The following is a 15,794-nucleotide window of genomic DNA, read 5'->3' on the forward strand; positions in this document are numbered from 1 at the left end:
TTACTGTCCTACCTGAATTTTATCCATTTTGATTAAATGATCAAGAATAATTCTGAGATGTAGTGCAAAATGTTTTAGAAATGGTGAAGGCGTGTGTGTCTGTGTGTAAACGCGTGCTGTGATTATTTCCTATTATCTACTGGAATTTATGTAAAAAGTCCTTAAAAACCATACAGATGCTTTTTAAACCAGAAAGAGGCTCTTGATACAGACACTGTACTGTTTAGACATAAATTTAAGACACAAATCTTTTCCCTCTAAATACAAAGTAAAAACAAATTATTTTATAAAGAATATCCAACCTTAAATCTATCAAAATTTGTTGACAAAATTGATGAAATGATTAGAGTTTCGAGCAGAATTCTGGTGTCGTTTTTGTTATTCCCGTGAGACGTTAGCAGTTGTGTCTCGTTCTCATTCTCACATAATCAGTCGCAAGGTTACAATTTTCAGCTATCTCAAATCCTATCGCTATAAATAAGGGTCTTGGTTTTAACTCCTAAGAGCACAATAAAAAGCACTTATGTCTTTTTCTACATAACGTTCTCCAAGACACGATTTGCATCACATTGATGAGAAATCCATCATAGTAGTAGCTGTGATGCATCGCTCTCTTTAGGTATAGGCAATGGATCGAGGGTTGAATCCTTCTGGTGCCACTATCCGCACAGCATTTTGGGTAATGTAGGAAAAGTCAAGTCAGTCTGCCTGTAAGGGGCAGTAGAGAATCATGTGGTTAATGTTGTTGGTCAGAAGGTCAAGGTTCAAGCCTTAGCACTGTCAAACTGAAACTGTTGGGAAACTGAGCAATTAAGGCCCTTGTTCAGTTGCCCAACTTCTACCTACATGACTTGCATATTAATAACCATTATTAACATCAATGCTGAACGAGATTTGAATAAAATTGTGGCCTTTGTTATTGCCACGTATACAATAGAGCACAGTGGAATTCTTTTCGTCGCATATACCAGCTAAGGAGGTTGAGGTCGGAGTGTGGGGGCAGCTATCGTGCAAAGCCTCTGGAACATGGAGTGTTACATATAAAGGCCACAATGTCATTCAGATTTTGTTCACAGTTGATGTTAATATTGGCTACTAATATGCAAGTCATGTAGGGTGGATTTGTTTTTACTTTAATGTTCACACTTCCTCTATGACAGTGAACGCACGATTCTCTGGGTTCCAATCAAAACCAGTCAGTCTAGTATTCGTGCAAGACACGAAGTGTTTCACTTCAGGAAGTTCAGCCGCTCCCTCGTCTGTTTCAAACCGGTTCCACCGCTGGCAATATGTTTTCCTTCAGGTTTGATCTCCATGTCAGCAATAAGCTCATGCTGAGCTGAGCTTCTTAATTTAGAAACACCTCTGTTGTGTTAGTAAATCTCTATGTTCTCACTAATCATCAAAGAAAAAAAGAAAGAAGGAAAAAGGTAATCAGTTGTAGCTTTAATACCAATAATGTGGATCCACAGCTTTCACAAAAAAATGGCAAATGTCTAAAGTTACCATTTTAGATTCATGACATTTGACATTCCACAAATCACACATACGTATATCTATTTAACCGAATCAGTGATAGTAGCTTCCGATATACAGTATCTAGCCAACTAATGTCATGGGCTAAGAAATAAATATAATGTAAGATTATAAACACATTTAATCAAACATTCTTCATTCAATCTGTTGGAAAAAAGAGAGAAAAAAGAGTCTGCTCATTTTAGTGATGCTTTTCCTGTCTATAAACAAACGCAGATGGAAAGCAGGTGTGTTTGTGTTTGTTTGTGTGTGTGTGCGTGTGTGTGTGCGTGTGTATGATTTACAGTATACAGTGTGTGTATCGCAGTTGTAACTAGGTGTTGACCTTAAAAACCTCCCCTACTTCCACATCAATAACCGTGACAGCGATAGTGGTGATTCAACAGGAATGAAAAGAAACCGTTTTTTCACTTTGACCTAATTATATTAATTCTAACGATGTCTGTTCTTCAACTGTAATTAATTATTTCCTGTGAACGGCACACCATGACTCGAAAGTATTTTCTGTTGCTCTTCATTATTACCTGACTTAAAGTTTCACCTTAACAAACAGGGAGGTTCAGGGCTCTTGCGATATAGGTAGTGCAAAGTTTCATTTATTTTTCGAATCGAATACGTTTCAGATCGCGCTATTGTCAACAGAAAAGTGGAAAAGAAAAATCTTATAAATATTTACATCAAATTAAGACACCAAACATTTCCCCTGTGGCGTCACCTGAATGTGAACACCTGCTTCAAAGGCGAGACTCGAGGAAAAAAAAATCTGGCCTTTAGTACAAAAGGTTTGTTATGTTCAGAGTCCCTAAATTTGCTTACATTTAAATAGAGACCTAGAAATATTTAGAAATATCGTGAAGATTCAGACTGCTTCCTTGCTTGTTTTTTCTTTAATTCAAACAAAATCATTTCCACTTTTAAGTCCCAGACACCACTGTACACCAATTTCAGTCTTGATCTATGAGGAACTGGGTGTATTTCTTATCTCTATCCCTAACCAGACATACATTACTGGATCTCTTTTTGTATGTATGAATGAAACTTGACTCTTGTCTTATTCTTCCACCAGCAGACAAAGAATCACAGAAGACCAAGAAAAATGGTCTCAGAATGGTGCCTTGAGGGATCCCCGAGCGCAAACCTGAATAGCATAACGAAGGCACTGAATTCCAATACTGCTTGTTATTAAGCATGTTGAAGCTAATTGAAAAAAAAACAAAACACAAAATGACTTTACTAAGAGAAGCTGAAAATAAATTACTGTAGATATGCTATCATTCTTGTTCAGTACAGTATCATGTTCAGCTCTAAGACCATGTTTAGCTCAATTATACATCATATAGTGTTAACACTGTTCTGTTTGCAACTAGTTCTGTTAATAACATGGTCTCCACTTCTCAGCAGGGTCTTGGGAAGCCGCCCGTTCTCGGTGGTCAATAATTCGACCTCTGGTTTAGAAAGCAATTCCTACTTTACTGTTTCCAATGCAAATCCATGCAAGTCCACGCTTCACTCCAGACCTTCTCACTTCCTCCTGCGACAGCGGCAGCAGCAAGCATAACAGCGGCTCACCTGCTCCTCGTCATCCTTGATGGTGTAGTTACTGTTCAGATTGCCGTCTTTAGCCTGGCCGTAGACAGGCACGCCGGACGGAGCGTCCCCTCCCGGGACTTTGAAACTGCCATAGGGGTTTTGGGAAGCGTTGCCATTGTATGAGCTCTCCAGCGCCATGGGGTTGATGATGACCATGCTGGAGTCATCATACGAGCGCAGCTTGGCTCGGGGAATGCTGACGTCTCCGTAAGGGTTGTCCAACGACAGATTCATATCAGGATTTTCAGAATTCAGTGGTTACGATGAAAAATGTCAGGTGAAGAAAAGAAGGAAGGCTCCAATTCTTGCAGTTTCCAGTCAGACTGAAGATCTCTGTTATTGGTGCGGATCAATTGGTGCTGATTGTTATGGTGTTGCTGGGTGATCTGGTGTCTGTGGAAGGAAAGTAGTAAAAGCACAAGCTGTCTTTTTTAATGTGTTATGGAATTTAACATGGGGTGCAAAAGTTTTTGTGTCCTTAGTACAAAATGAAAATGAAATTTTGTGTTATAAGATTTTTTACAAAGAAACAAAAATGATGTCATGAACTGACACAAGTTTAACTTACTGGAGAAAAAAATCTAAATTATATCTGATTAAATGTTTGATTCTCCATTAATGTCTACCTCATGTCTAACTTCTCAGTTCTTTAGGTTCAAGTTCTTGAAGATTTTTTTTTTTCTTTAAATAAAACTTTGTTTACTGTTTTCCCTATTCAAAAAACCGTGGACTTTTGCAACGGCAAGCTTTTCTCCTGCTAGGTCTTCAATATATGGATAAAGACTTTAACTAAGTCAATGAATTTTAACCTCATTTGTTCTCGACAGTGATTCACACACATCCTGGCAAAATAACTCGAGCTCTAAAGCAGTGCACAAATCAGAACAAAAGTTCATACCTGTGAAAACGTGCTGATGTGTGTAGAGCGTAAAGACTAAAAGGTGGTAAAAGTGTTATCCAAATCGCCTGAGAAGATTTCCTCACAATCGACTGAGCAGAATGTGAGCTGTTCCTGTTCCTGAAGTCTAATGCAGCATACCTGAAGAGCCAGAGGCATGTAGAGGTTGCTGTTTAAGTGAATATCGACTTCAGCTCCCTTGGTGTCCAAGCAGAGCTCTGTGTGTGTGTGTGTGTGTGTGTGTGTGTGTGTGTGTGAGCGAGAGAGATGAAGGGTGGGGTTGGCTCAGGAATGTCTCTTCCGCCTTTCCCAGATACAGGTGTATTTTACATAACATTAATGCAATGCTTATTACCTATGTGTAGGACCAGGTGTCTCAGGAAACAATCAGAGTGACACAAAAATGATATAACTACAATGGATTTGATTCTGAGGGTTACACAATATGTGTAGAAGTGTTTTTTTTTTTTATATGAATAGAAAAGCTGGAGTGCTTATCTCAGATTTCTATTTGAACAGTGTGTGTGTGTGTGTGTGTGTGTTTATCTACCTGCCTTGCAGCTTATATGGAAAAGAAATATGAAAGGCTGTGTGTGTGTGTGTGTGTGTGTGTGTGTGTGTGTGTGTGTTGTCACTGAAACTACCCCACCTACAAAACCTGACTTTTCTCTCGTCACACCTTTGGAATGTTTATTTTCAGGTAAAACAAATGGTGTAATGCGCTCTCAGGAACAAAGGCACCAAACTACAGACACCTCTCTGACATCGTTCTAATGTGTAATTAATATCTAATCGTTTACCTGCGAAGTAGCACATGCTGTGCTTTTAATTAACTTGTAAAGCTTCACCACTACTAATTAAAATCCTTCAATTATTTATAGTTAATCATCACAGTGGTATACATGAAAGATACAAATAATGAAACGTGCATTTTAAGACTATTTTAAGGAAAAATAATTTAATATAAATCAATTTTATTCTGATTTCTATTGCTTTCTCGAATGTTTGTCAAGTTCTCAATGCAGCGTGTAAACAATACAGTATAATATATCGTTACACATTTTTACAAATACAAATTAAGTAAAAAAATTGGTGGTAAAAAAAAAAAAAAAAAAAGATTTTTTGAACCTTTGCAGCATTTAACATTCCTAAATGATGTTCATTAACATCATTAATTTTTATAAATAAAACATTAAATATAAAAAAAACATTAATTTTTATATTTAACACATTCATTTTCATTCATCTTCTACCGCTTATCCGAACTACCTCGGGTCACGGGGAGCCTGTGCCTATCTCAGGCGTCATCGGGCATCAAGGCAGGATACACCCTGGACGGAGTGCCAACCCATCGCAGGGCACACACACACACTCTCATTCACTCACGCAATCACACACTACGGACAATTTTCCAGAGATGCCAATCAACCTACCATGCATGTCTTTGGACCGGGGGAGGAAACCGGAGTACCCGGAGGAAACCCCCGAGGCACAGGGAGAACATGCAAACTCCACACACAAGGCGGAGGCGGGAATCGAACCCCCAACCCTGGAGGTGTGAGGCGAACGTGCTAACCACTAAGCCACCGTGACCCCATAACAAAGATGTTTATTTTTTATTTTATTTTTTTAATTATAATTTATCATTTTTTTAACTTCTGGAGTTCCTTAAATATGTGAACAATTTATTATTTTATTTATTCTTTTTTTTTATTTAATATATAATTTTATATATTTAAAATAGAATTTTAGAAATACAAAATGTATATGACGTCATCTATAAAGAATCTGGATGTTTTAAACACAAATGCATGAAAGGGTTAAAATATATATATTTTTTAAATACACTTTTTTAGTCCAAATATTCTCATACAGATAAAGGATCATAACGAGGTCAGTGTTTAACGCCACGCTACGTTTTCTCTACAGTGTGTCCAGGTTTGACATAAAGGACTTTGTTGGAGGTAAAGTGTATGGTGAAATATATTTAGAAAGTTATTTAATTCTAGAATAAACTGTAGTTTGGTTTATTAGAAATAACCTCCAGCGTGCTGAACAGTGCGGTGAGACATTGTCTTGATGCAGGTAGCATCAGCTTAAAGAATGCCATTGACACGTTGTGCTACCAATGTACACGTACTGGTTCTAACGCATTCCTGTAGAGTGCTGAAATACCACAGTGCTGACTGTAAACAAAGATAACGATGAGTGCAGCTCAAAAGGATGCTAGTAACTCTAATCCAGAAACTATACATATAGCTATCTATTGTCTGTATGTACTCTAATGTCTACACTATGTTGTTTAATTTAATCAAACCCTTTTTTTATTTCTGTGGCACAACTGTTGTAGATATAACTGGAGTGTATCAGATACAAACAGGTCAGATGGAAGTACTATGGTAGAAAAAAGGCATATAACTAGAACACACACACACACACATATACATATACATATACACACACAAGGCATATAACTAGAACACACACACACACATATATGTCTCTCATATATGTATTAAGAAGAGAATAGAGAGTGTAGAGTTACCGCCTTAGTCTCTCTCTCTAATACACAACTGCACACACACACACACACACACACACACACACATCTATCTATCTATCTATCTATCTATCTATCTATCTATCTATCTATCTATCTATCTATCTATCTATCTATCTATCTATCTATCTATCTATCTATCTATCTATCTATCTATCTATCTATCTATCTATCTATCTATGTATATCTCTCTTTATGCAGATACATGTGTGTGTGTGTGTGTGTGTGTGTGTGTGTGTGTGTGTGTGTGTGTGAGAGAGAGAGAGAGACAATGAGAGAGAGAGAGCGTTACTAAGGCGGTAACTGTACACAGTAACACTCCTGTGCCTGATATATACATATAAAAATCATTCATCATCATTTCCACAGTCAGTTATTTGACCGATGCCTTTCTGAGTTCAAAACAATTTCTTGAAAGATAACGGCACCAAAATATATTGCAATATTTATTTCACATTCAGAAAAGAAGACTGTTGTAGTTTATATCATATTTAACTCTCCAGATCAATATCCATCTTGACCGGGTTAAAGCAGAATCTCAAGATGAACAAATCAAAACATAAAAAGTTCTTGTTTCTGTGTAGAAACATTAAAGTCATCCTCTTGAGAGACATCTGAGGAAGGTTGAAGTATCCTTCAAAGGTTCTTAAAAGATTTCGAAGCTGGTTGTGTATTATTATGTGCTATTATAGTATATTTTGTGAATGATTATACTGAGACATTTGGGCAAATATATCATCCTGTGCATCATATATCCTTGTATATCACATTTGGTGTTAGAGTTTAAGGTGAGCTTTACTGAAAGGACAACTGGCTTTACCTGACTCTCACTAGTCATTACACTATTGTACTGGGGCAGATGTTGGTTTGTGTGTGCATGCTGTGTGTTTTTGATAGAAAGACTTGAAAGAGCTGGAGGTGCTCTTTAAAGCAAAGGGGTAGCCATGGTGACGGCCAAACCAACAAACACAAGAGGCAAAGGACAAATAAAGGTTAAGTGCTATAGCTCTGTGGTCACATTGTGTGTGTGTGTGTGTGTGTGTGTGTGTGTGTGTGTGTGTGTGTGTGTGTGTGTGTGTGTGTGTGGTGTGTGTATGTGTGTGTGGTGTGTGCAAGCACGCATGTGTGTGTGCCTGTGCTTAAGGCGTACAATTGTCCACATAATGTGATTTAACATATTTAACACAGATATTTCCCATAAGACAAAAAAAAAACAAAAAACAGCAGCATCTGGGAAAACAATCTGATTAACTAATTCCAAGCAGCCCAATTAAGGTAACTGTAATTAACAGTAAAATGTGTCCTTGTGTAGATGCAAGGAAACAATCAGGTGTCATTATGAGTCATGTGGTTCTTGCTGAGGGAGGGATCATTATTTCAAATCATGTGGTGGTGCTTTGTCCTAGCTGTGGTGGTTATTTGCACACTTCCGCCAAGCTTCTTAAAAATATTCAAGCTGTTCCTAGCTGAGTGAAACTAACATAAGCTCCAGGAAATCCTCTCTCGTATTACTTTTAGTAAAAATGTGGAAATCTATTAATAGATTTTATTAATCTATCATTGTCTGAATGAAAAAACTGTTTGGAAATCAGAGCCTGCTGCACTACATGCTTATACACCTGCAGGCATAAAAACAAGGCATGATGAATAAATGAGAAAAGAAACCAAACGATCTATTCGTCTAACCTCGATTCATGCTGGGAAAAACAAAAGGAAATGGCTCCAGTAAAGAAATATAATAATACATGTTTTGTCTGATATTTAAATAATGTTAATAATATAAATTTGTCTTGTAATTATAAAGGGAATTAAAGATATGGAATTAATGAGGCTGCATGAAGGAGACACTGGATTTACGTCAATGGGAAAGAAATTAAATAGAATTGCGAATCATTATTCAGAGACTGCGAAGGTTTTGCATTCGTGTGATTTATAAAGAGGAAACGATGTTTAAAGAGTCTGAAATAAATCTTCTTAACTCTAAAAGAATTCAACATAAAAATGACAAATAAATTATTTTTTAAACTTTTTTTTTTAAATTAATGTTAAGAATGTACATGAAGTACATGGAGTACATTTTTCACTGAATATCTAAAACATCCCAAATCTGTACTGTTTATTAGATTGTTAAAAAAATATTGTGTAAAATATTCTAATTCTATTGGCTCGGGGGACTCCGGAGGCAGCTGATAGGTACCGGAGGGCCAAGCGAGCTTCAGCCCGGGTGGTTGCAGAGGCAAAAACTCGGGTCTGGGAGGAGTTCGGTGAGGCCATGGAGAAGGACTATCGGTTGGCCTCGAAGAAATTCTGGCAAACCGTCCGGCGCCTCAGGAAGGGGAAGCGGTCCCCTGCTCACACTGTTTACAGTGAGAGCGGGGATCTGCTGACTTCGACTGGGGACATTCTCGGACGGTGGAAGGAGTACTTCGAGGATCTCCTCAACCCCACCGACATGTCTTCCACTGAGGAAGCAGAGGCAGAGGGCTCAGTTGAGGACTCATCGATCCCCCATGCTGAGGTCACTGAGGTGGTTGAGAAGCTCCTCAGTGGCAAGGCACCGGGGGTGGATGAGATCCGCCCTGAGTACGTCAAGTCTCTGGATGTTGTGGGGCTGTCTTGGTTGACACGCCTCTGCAACATCGTGTGGCGGCTGGGGACAGTGCCTCTGGACTGGCAGACTGGGGTGGTGGTCCCTCTGTTTAAGAAGGGGGTCCGGAGGGTGTGTTCCAACTACAGGGGGATCACACTCCTCAGCCTCCCCGGAAAAGTCTATGCCAGGGTACTGGAGAGGAGAATTCGGCCGATAGTCGAACCTCGGATTCAGGAGGAACAATGCGGGTTTCGTCCCGGTCGTGGAACACTGGACCATCTCTATACCCTCACCAGGTTGCTGGAGGGTTCATGGGAGTTTGTCCAACCAGTCCACATGTGCTTTGTGGATCTGGAGAAGGCATTCGACTGTGTCCCTCGTGGTGATCTGTGGGGGGTGCTCTGGGAGTATGGGGTCCGGGGCCCTCTGTTAAGGGCTGTCCGGTCCCTATATGACCGGAGCAGGAGTTTGGTTCGCATTGCCGGCAGTAAGTCAGACTTGTTCCCGGTGCATGTTGGACTCCGGCAGGGCTGCCCTTTGTCACCGGTCCTGTTCATTATTTATATGGACAGGATTTCTAGGCGCAGTCGGGGGCCGGAGGGAGTCCGGTTTGGGGACCACGGGATTTCGTCTCTGCTTTTTGCAGATGATGTTGTCCTGTTGGCTTCTTCAAATCAGGACCTTCAGCGTGCACTGGGACGGTTTGCAGCCGAGTGTGAAGCGGCAGGGATGAGAATCAGCACCTCCAAGTCCGAGGCCATGGTTCTCAGCCGGAAAAGGGTGGCTTGTCCCCTTCAGGTTGGTGGAAAGCTCCTGCCTCAAGTGGAGGAGTTTAAGTATCTTGGGGTCTTGTTCACGAGTGAGGGAAGGATGGAGCAGGAGATCGACAGGCGGATCGGTGTATCTTCTGCAGTGATGCGGTCGATATACCCGTCTGTTGTGGTGAAGAAAGAGCTGAGCCGCTAGGCGAAGCTCTCTATTTACCAGTCGATCTACGTTCCTACCCTCACCTATGGTCATGAGCTTTGGGTCATGACCGAAAGGACAAGATCCCGGATACAGGCGGCCGAAATGAGTTTCCTCCGCAGGGTGGCTGGGCGCTCCCTTAGAGATAGGGTGAGGAGCTCGGTCACTCGGCAGGAGCTCAGAGTAGAGCCGCTGCTCCTCCACATCGAGAGGAGTCAGCTGAGGTGGCTCGGGCATCTGTTCCGGATGCCTCCTGGACGCCTCCCTGGGGAGGTGTTCCGGGCATGTCCGACCGGGAGGAGGCCCCGGGGAAGACCTAGGACACGCTGGAGGGACTATGTCTCTTGGCTGGCCTGGGAACGCCTCGGTATTCCCCCGGAGGAGCTGGAGGAAGTGTCTGGGGAGAGAGAAGTCTGGGTGTCCCTGCTCAGACTGCTGCCCCCGCGACCCGGCCCCGGATAAGCGGTAGAAGATGGATGGATGGATGGATTCTAATTCTAAATATTTCATATAACATTCTAATATTATTATTATAATAATGCATCCCTAGTCGCAGCTATATTAATACCATATGTAAGGAATAAGAAGCTTGCCTCTATAATTATTATATTGATACAATCTTGTGCATGTTAAGGATGAGAAATAGAAGAAAAACTGACTAAAAATAAATAAAAAAAATGACACGAATGACATGAAAAGAAGCTACAAAATGTATAAAAGCGCCTCTCTGCTTCCATCTAGCGGTCGAAAGCGGCATTTTCACAAAATGTTATAGAAATGGTCGTTTGTTAATAATTGTAGCTTAAATTACTTACGTATTTAATTACTTAAATTACTATAAAGGTTTATATTAAACGAGTGTTGTAAAACAATATTTAAATCAAGTGTGAGCAGGTGATAATGTTATGAAAACATCTTCGAACACGTCATCACTCAGGCCGCCATTTTGGATCTTTAATCCAACATGGCGGCGCCGTTGAGCTAATTTTGCGAACGCTGGTGTTACATTCACAATACTGCATAAATAAAAGAAATATGATATAATAAATCATTTATAAAACCGATACATCATGTAAAAAACCTTCACTTCACAAAAGTTTCCAGTCCACTATAAATATTAAATATTAATATAATTATATTTTTTAAATTATAAAAATATTTTTTCTTTATTTTTAATTAAAACCGCAACCAAAAGTAAATGATTAAATTAAGAATTTTATTATTTTTATTATTTTTTAAACATTAGAGAGTCTTTAATGTTACCGTAACAGTAAGTACTTTGTTTTGGTGACATGAGACAAAAAAATAAATAAAATAAAATAACCCTAAAAAAAAAAAAAAAAAAGGATAAAAAAGAAAATAAAAAATAGAGTATGAAAAATAGATACATAAAAAAGTTTTTGGGCTGTGAAAAGTGAAGTAAAAGATAATAAATAAAAAAATGAATAAATAAATAAATAAATAAGTCCAAAAAAAAACAACAACAACAAGAGGAGTAATTTTGAAAGAATCAATATGTCTAATTCAGTTTTTTTTTTTTTTTTTTTTTTTGCAGTGCTAGTTTGGATTTTATTCAGTTTTATACAATGTTTTTATATTACTTTAAATTATTTATCACCCATTTAATTCAGTTCAAGAAACTGACATTTTTTTTTCTTTTTATTATTAGTCATCATACAGTACAATGAAATTTAGTTTACTCTGAGCAGACGAAAATATTACATATTATATATTAAGAAAAATCCACTGGTACCGGTAATTTTGGACAGTATGTATTGTATCTATACTGATTGACTATTCTAGTCAGGTAAAAATCTACCATACTGGTCAACTTGTAAGAATAAATACTGACTATTAGGGAACCGTTAGAGAAACTCAACCCTGTTACTCGTTGAACTGATTATTTAAATATTAATTTTACAGATTCATTCATGAAATTTTTGTTGAAAAAGTTTTATTTATTTCCCGAACAAAGGATGCGTTTTGCAACAAGAAAATTTTCAGCAGGCTTAAATATAATAAATAAATATCATGGCTTAAATATTTATTTGGAAGTTTTTTAAAGAATATACAGTATATTGTTCCTATTGTAAGAGTTTACAGTCACAATTTCTACAAAATGGAGTGCAGCCCGGATGTCCATAGGCAACGAAGGTCAAATTTCCGGGCCGCTATTGTAGTGGATGTAAGGTGATAGACCTCCAGTCTTCCATTCTCCTTCCTGACTGCACTGATCTCCAGTCAGTTATCCCAACACATATTCCTTCAGTCTTAAAGGGAGTGAAGTGAGATCAGAGCTGATCTCGGAGCAGAGCGACCAGCAGAGACAGCAGCATCTGCAACCTCATTACTGTAACACAAGCTGGCTTTTCACCTACTTTAGAAAGCTGATACATAAGACAGCAGACATGTGTTACACTCTTGCCAGCTGATACTGGATCAGGTTTTATGGGTCTTTTCTTAACCATGGTGATTACAAGCCAAGTAGAGGGTTTGGTTCTGTTCCAGTTTAATATTAAATCGATGCATTCATAGTGTAGCTCAAAAACAAGTTGGAAAACAAAAAAGAAAAGACAGTAATGAAGCATTTCTTGGCTTTCCAACTGAACCAGTGTGTAAGAGACTGAAATCTGTGTTTGTGTGTATGTGAGTGTGTACGCGCTCATGTGTGTAAGGTGTAGGTGCACAATGACGGGTGGGTTTTAAATATTAAAGGGAGAGGAAGCACACAGTTTTGTCCTCTGTGTTAAAGACTCTAAAGTGGTTCGAAAGGACAACAAGGACAGAGCCAGAAGAAATAATAGTGTCTTTAGCAAGCGTGTATGTAAGCCTTTGTGTGAATGAAGACGATCATAATCCAGCTGTAAAAGACAGCATGGGGACTCATGAGGAATACAAGATAAAATGGTCCATAGTGGGAAATAAACCTGCATCCATGCTGAAATGCACAGCTCTGTGACGTCGGCACTGGAACTACAAACAGTCTGTACATCCTGAGAGGTAAAACCAAACATATGTTAGATTTTAAAATGGAATTTAATAATGACATGAAGCAGAATGTGACAAATTGTTCATGATGTAATGAGTAACCTTATAATTAATAATACAGAATAAGATGACTATTTTATTCACGATCATAAATGTTTTTTTATTAAAAGTATATTAACAAGGCAGAGTGCGTAGAAAGATTAATCAGGTATTAATGCTTCAGTCCACTAATTGTGAATAGACTAATTGTATTCTAATAGTAAACATTTTTTACAAAGGTTTATTGAAACTATGGAACTTTGTTTCGGTGAAATGAGACTAAAGTCATTTTTGGTCTCAGTTGAAAAAAATAAAAGTAAAAAAAAGTATAAAAAAAAGTAAAAAAGTAAAAAAAAAAAAAAAAATACATATATACACATATATAAAAAAGTTTTTTTGGTTGTGAAAGTCCAAAATGGGATACAATCCAAAAACACATTGTAAAACATTGAAACAAAAAAAAAAAAAAAAAAAACATTTTTCACTGATTGATGGATTTCAGCATCTCTTGATCTTAATCTATAAGATGAATTTTATAGTCCAGGGTTTAAAAAAATAAGAGATTGGTAATCCTGAAAAAATCCTAAACAATACGTCCAATTCAGTTTAGTATTTTGCAGTGCTAGTTTGGATTTTATTCAGTTTTTATCACCCATTTAATTCAGTTCAAGAAACTGACTTTTTTATTAATCACATTACAGTGAAATTTGGTTTACTCTGAGCAGATAGATAGATAGATAGATAGATAGATAGATAGATAGATAGATAGATCAACATAGACATTTGAAAGTACAGTAAGGGAAAATAAATAAATAAATAAGTAGTAATATTGGTACAGTAGCATCCGGGTGTGCAAGATCAAGGACGTAAATATTACATATATTATATATTAAGAAGTAGTTTAGGGTTTAAGATCTGCTACAAGTTTCTCCATTGTTGTTAGAGGTACCATTAACTTCTATATTGTATCTACACGGATGAACTATTCTGTCGGGTAAAAATCATCAGGTAAAAGTTCATCTTCTACTATAAACAGTGTATCACGTGTGTGTGTGTGTGTGTGTGTGTGTGTGTGTGTGTGTGTGTGTGCTGGACTGATGGTGGTACTGTAGATGGTTTTACATGGTATATATGGTGTGTGAATTGTTACAGCTAGACAGACAGTCTGTCTGAACTGAACTTTCAGTGGTGAACGTAAGCTGTTCCTTCAGCAGGATGATGGAGGACGTGGTCGCCGTGGCAGACACCGCGGCTGAGGACGACGAGGTGGCAGCAGCCCAGTCGTCTAGAGACAGTCGTAAGCTGGACTGTATTATCTGTTACAGCGCCTACAACCTGGTTGAGAGACTTCCTCGGAAGCTCTACTGCGGCCATACGTTCTGTCAGGACTGTCTGAGACGACTGGATACGGTCATCAACGAGCAGGTGCATTTCTTTTTAAAGGCAGACCACTTTTTTCTGCTTTGTAATAAATAAACAAATAAATAAATAAATAGGAGAAAAACGGGGGGCACGGTGGCTTAGTGGTTAGCATGTTCGCCTCACCCCTCCACCAGGGTTGGGGTTCGATTCCCGCCTCCACCTTGTGTGTGTGGAGTTTGCATGTTCTCCCCGTGCCTTGGGGGTTTCCTCCGGGTACTCCGGTTTCCTTCCCCGGTCCAAAGACATGCATGGTAGGTTGATTGGCATCTCTGGAGAATTGTCCGTAGTGTGTGAGTGAATGAGAGATGTGTGTGTGCCCTGTGATGGGTTGGCACTCCATCCAGGGTGTATCCTGACTTGATGCCCGATGACGCCTGAGATAGGCACAGGCTCCCTGTGACCCGAGGTAGTTCGGATAAGCGGTAGAAAATGAGTAAGTGAGAGAGGAGAAAAACACAGATGGGAATTTAACTAGGAAATTTGTGGAATAATAATTTGAGTTTTATTTTTACACATTTGGTCAAATCCTCACGTTTCCTTTGAAGAGAAGTTAACATTTTTTGGACCAAGGTTTTGAGAAGTTTGAAGGTTTGAAGATGTGATAACAGGAACTGACTTTTTTGTGGATGATTAACAGTATATAATATTTTTACAACTATGTTGTTGGAAATCTCTTTACTTTAATCTAGATAACACTATACCTTCTGGTTCGAATTCATTTATTCTTTCATACGGCCAATATGTTGTCAGTGTTTGTTCTGTCTTTGTTTTTCCACCATGTAGTTGTGGATTCCTTGTCCTCAGTGCCGTCAGAACACTCCTGTACCTCGAGGAGGTGCCGTCGGTTTGGACCTGGACCTGGCAGCGTTTTTGGGTGTCAAAGCTGAAGTGGAGAACCAGAGAAGCAGCCCACAGAAAGTTCCTCTGGAGACCAAGTTGTCGTTTGTTAAGCAGCCGATCACAGATCAGCCTCCGTCTGCGTGGCCCAACACGGCGCTAAGCGAGCCTCGCTTCCACACCAGCCCCTGCTGTAGACACTGCCGCTTCTGCTGCTGGTGGTGTTAGAACCACGTCAGAACGTGTGCGAACACGTGTGCAACTGCAAGAACGACATCTTCAAGAAGGGTAATTGTGTGTAAACGTGTTGAGAAAACACGAGGACAAAAAGCAAAATTGACTCAGACTGGATTTAATAGTACATTTTT

At 38.9% G+C, this 15,794-nt stretch overlaps 2 protein-coding genes across 2 annotated transcripts; one reads left to right on the plus strand and one right to left on the minus strand.

Moving 5' to 3' along the window:
* Window positions 1-1,433: 1,433 nt before the first annotated feature.
* si:ch211-202f5.3 (uncharacterized) lies at window positions 1,434-4,265 on the minus strand. Its single transcript, XM_060863289.1, has 2 exons — window positions 4,025-4,265; window positions 1,434-3,519 (listed from the first exon to the last, which is right to left on the minus strand). The coding sequence occupies exon 2, from the start codon at window positions 3,358-3,360 to the stop codon at window positions 3,058-3,060; it is 303 nt and encodes a 100-aa protein (XP_060719272.1). The 5' UTR covers window positions 3,361-3,519; window positions 4,025-4,265; the 3' UTR covers window positions 1,434-3,057.
* Window positions 4,266-14,382: 10,117 nt separating this feature from the next.
* rnf224 (ring finger protein 224) lies at window positions 14,383-15,654 on the plus strand. The gene is made up of 2 exons (XM_060863328.1): window positions 14,383-14,592; window positions 15,373-15,654. The coding sequence occupies exons 1-2, from the start codon at window positions 14,383-14,385 to the stop codon at window positions 15,652-15,654; spliced, it is 492 nt and encodes a 163-aa protein (XP_060719311.1).
* The last annotated feature ends 140 nt before the right edge of the window (window positions 15,655-15,794 follow it).

Source organism: Tachysurus vachellii, chromosome 26 (genome assembly GCF_030014155.1).
Source record: "Tachysurus vachellii isolate PV-2020 chromosome 26, HZAU_Pvac_v1, whole genome shotgun sequence".
NCBI classification, from domain to species: Eukaryota; Metazoa; Chordata; class Actinopteri; order Siluriformes; family Bagridae; genus Tachysurus; species Tachysurus vachellii.

What these genes read in the sequence shown, in the direction of transcription:
- si:ch211-202f5.3 (XM_060863289.1), bottom strand. Translation starts at nt 3,360, where the DNA reads ATGAATCTGTCGTTGGACAACCCTTACGGAGACGTCAGCATTCCCCGA.
- rnf224 (XM_060863328.1), top strand. Translation starts at nt 14,383, where the DNA reads ATGATGGAGGACGTGGTCGCCGTGGCAGACACCGCGGCTGAGGACGAC. An exon ending in ATACGGTCATCAACGAGCAG is followed by an intron (nt 14,593 to 15,372) that starts GTGCATTTCTTT and finishes TCCACCATGTAG; the next exon opens with TTGTGGATTCCTTGTCCTCA.